The sequence below is a fragment of the Octopus sinensis genome, linkage group LG15 (genome assembly GCF_006345805.1).
Source record: "Octopus sinensis linkage group LG15, ASM634580v1, whole genome shotgun sequence".
NCBI classification, from domain to species: domain Eukaryota; kingdom Metazoa; phylum Mollusca; class Cephalopoda; order Octopoda; family Octopodidae; genus Octopus; species Octopus sinensis.
Genome location: NC_043011.1, coordinates 39738381 through 39740880, shown reverse-complemented (window position 1 = coordinate 39740880; position 2500 = coordinate 39738381). Strand labels below are relative to the sequence as shown.

General features: G+C 34.2%; 1 protein-coding gene across 10 annotated transcripts in view; it reads left to right on the top strand.

The window, feature by feature from the left end:
- The window catches only part of LOC115220012 (sodium/hydrogen exchanger 9), a 230565-nt gene that overhangs the window by 169768 nt on the left and 58297 nt on the right, over nt 1-2500 (top strand). For 9 of the 10 annotated variants that reach the window (XR_005002216.1, XR_005002215.1, XR_005002212.1 and 6 more), the window contains exon 14: nt 1356-1481. The exons of the other annotated variant lie outside the window; for it this stretch is intronic. Coding sequence is in view for 4 of the 9 variants with exons in the window: in XM_029790315.2 (XP_029646175.1) it covers nt 1356-1481 (126 nt within the window). In the remaining 5 variants the exon portion in view is untranslated. The remainder of the gene's footprint in view (nt 1-1355; nt 1482-2500) is intronic. 10 annotated transcript variants of the gene reach the window in all.

The window sequence follows — 2500 nt, the reverse complement described above, 5'->3', positions numbered from 1 at the left end:
CTGGGTGGTAGAAGACGTTTGTTTTGCAACCATGGGATGCCAGGTTTCATTCCTGCTGTGTGGCATTTTGGGTAGGAGCATTTACCACATCCTTCAGTTGACTTGAGCCTTGTGAATAGATTTGGGTAGAAGGAAAGCAGAAACTGTACAGAAGCCCACCACTTGAACTGTACCTGTAATTCAAGCATGTCACACGTACCTCATGCTGATTCTACCTGAAAATTGCATTAAGGCTACAGGTGTCCAGGTTACTCAATGACTTTGTACATTAATTCAATAGGCAAGCTGATTCAGAGCCTCACACACTGAACTCGACATAAGCTTCAATCATCATCATCGTCATCATCATCGTCATCATCATCATCAACATCATCATCATCACTGTTGGTGAACTGAGGTAACGTGCTGTTTCAGTCAGTATTGTCTTTGGTAAATTAGGATAAATGCTTGGTGTATTTATAAATCCTGAAAAATGAGGTCACATTTTGCCTCTGGCAACAATGCTAAGAGATAAAGTGTGTATTTAGAGCTTGGCTGCTTGATGCTGTTTGGTTGCATCATTTTTGTTATTCCTTTTTCATATCAACCTGCCTGAGACTCCTTCTGGTTCCACAGCACACAGCCTCTCCTTTTAAAGTGGTCATATTTAAATTAAAACTTCTCATAATAATTTTAAGAAAAAAATCGTATTATTAATACAGTTCTATATTTAAGAGATGAGGAATTATGTACATTATTTACATTCAACGGATATTTGTCCTCATCATCTTTGTTGTTAACACAACTTTTCAGCTGATATACCCTCCAGCTTTCATCCAGTGTCTTGGGGAAATTTTGAACGTGGGTTCTCATTCCTAAGGTATTTTCCGATGTTATTATTATTATTATTCAGATCATAACATCGAAAAATACCTTAGGAATGAGAACCCAGGTTCAAAATTTCCCCAAGATACCTGATGAAGGCTGGAGGGTATATCAGCCAAAATGTTGTGTTAACAACGAACAAGATGAGGACAAATATCCGTCGAATGTAAATAATATAAATCCTATTATTGCAGGATATTTTAAAAACCCGAAACAAACAAAAATAATAAGGAAAATCTTAATAAGTAGGAAATTAGTTATTTTTAGTAAATCCTTTCGATTTTCTTTTTTTTTTTATTATTATTTTAAATATTAATTGAAATGTAAGCAGTCTTATTTCATTGGAAATATAACTAGGGAATCATTAAACTATTTACAATACCGATCAAATATTTTTTTTTTTTTTGTTTTGTTTTCATTTGTTTGTGACTCCTAAGTTTGAAGCATCTTATCTTGTTAAATTCACTGACTGTCACCTGCCTACATAACAGGCCATTAATCGCCAGAAACAGTATAGCACGATGGATGGGCCGGCGAGTGAACAGTCCTCATCTTCTGCAGCTGGTGGCACACCATCAAACTCTACCGCAGCAGGAGTCCCAAATCAGACCAGCACGGTTTGTTGCTTTTTAACGGGAACATTTGATTGTTTTCTCTTTCTCTTATGTTGTCATTTTTTTGCGATAAAACTTTTCAGTTTGTAATTTTTACTGGTTATTTTACTGATTCCTTTTGATTTCATTTCTATATTATTATTTAATATATTTGATATTGAGCTCAGTTCTGCTTTTTCTTTTATTTTGCTTGCTTTGATCTTGTTCTTTTCTTTGGTATGGCCATTATTTTTTGTTTCTTTTGCGTTTTTGTTGTAAGATTTCTGCTTCTTTTTACTGTGCAGTGTATATGTATGCTTCTACTTCGTTTCCATTAACAAAAAAAAAAAAAAGAAAAAGTCTGTTATGAGCAACAGAAGTAGTATTAGTTCAAATTAGCAATCTTGGTATCAAACTTAAAGTAGATATGTCATTGAAAGTCTTATAAACTGTGGTATTCATCCTGAGATAGCATCTCTTGCAGATGTATGATGTTAAAAATTGCAGAAATACATTAGCATTGTGGTTGCTTTGCTAAATGCTCACTTCCGTCTCTTTGAGCTTCATCAGTAGCAAGTGTCCCCTGGCAACAACATGCTAATACTAAATCAGTTGCTAATGAAATAGTAAACCTGATGTCACAACTAGCTGGCAGGTTGAATAAAAATCTGTTATGAGTATTATTTGCTTATTACCCTAGTTCTGTGTACAAATCAAATATTCATCTTTACTTAAAAGACAGCAATATTTTCTTGTTGTTCAGAAAACAATAGAATTCATTCAAATTTCAGACCTTTTATTTTGATATTTTACATATTGCATGTTTTTTTGTTGTTTTTTTTTTAGCCCAAAGTTGTCTCTGAAGTAGCAGACCTGGGTTCACCAAAAGTGTTCCCATCGTGCCCATTCAGTCTTTCTGTTTATCTAAGATTATATATACTACATACTGTGTCCTTTCTGTTTCGAAAGATATTTTGGCTCTGATGTCTAACCCCTCAACTTAATCATGTAGAAGTTTCTTACTTGTCTAGAATTCCTACCAT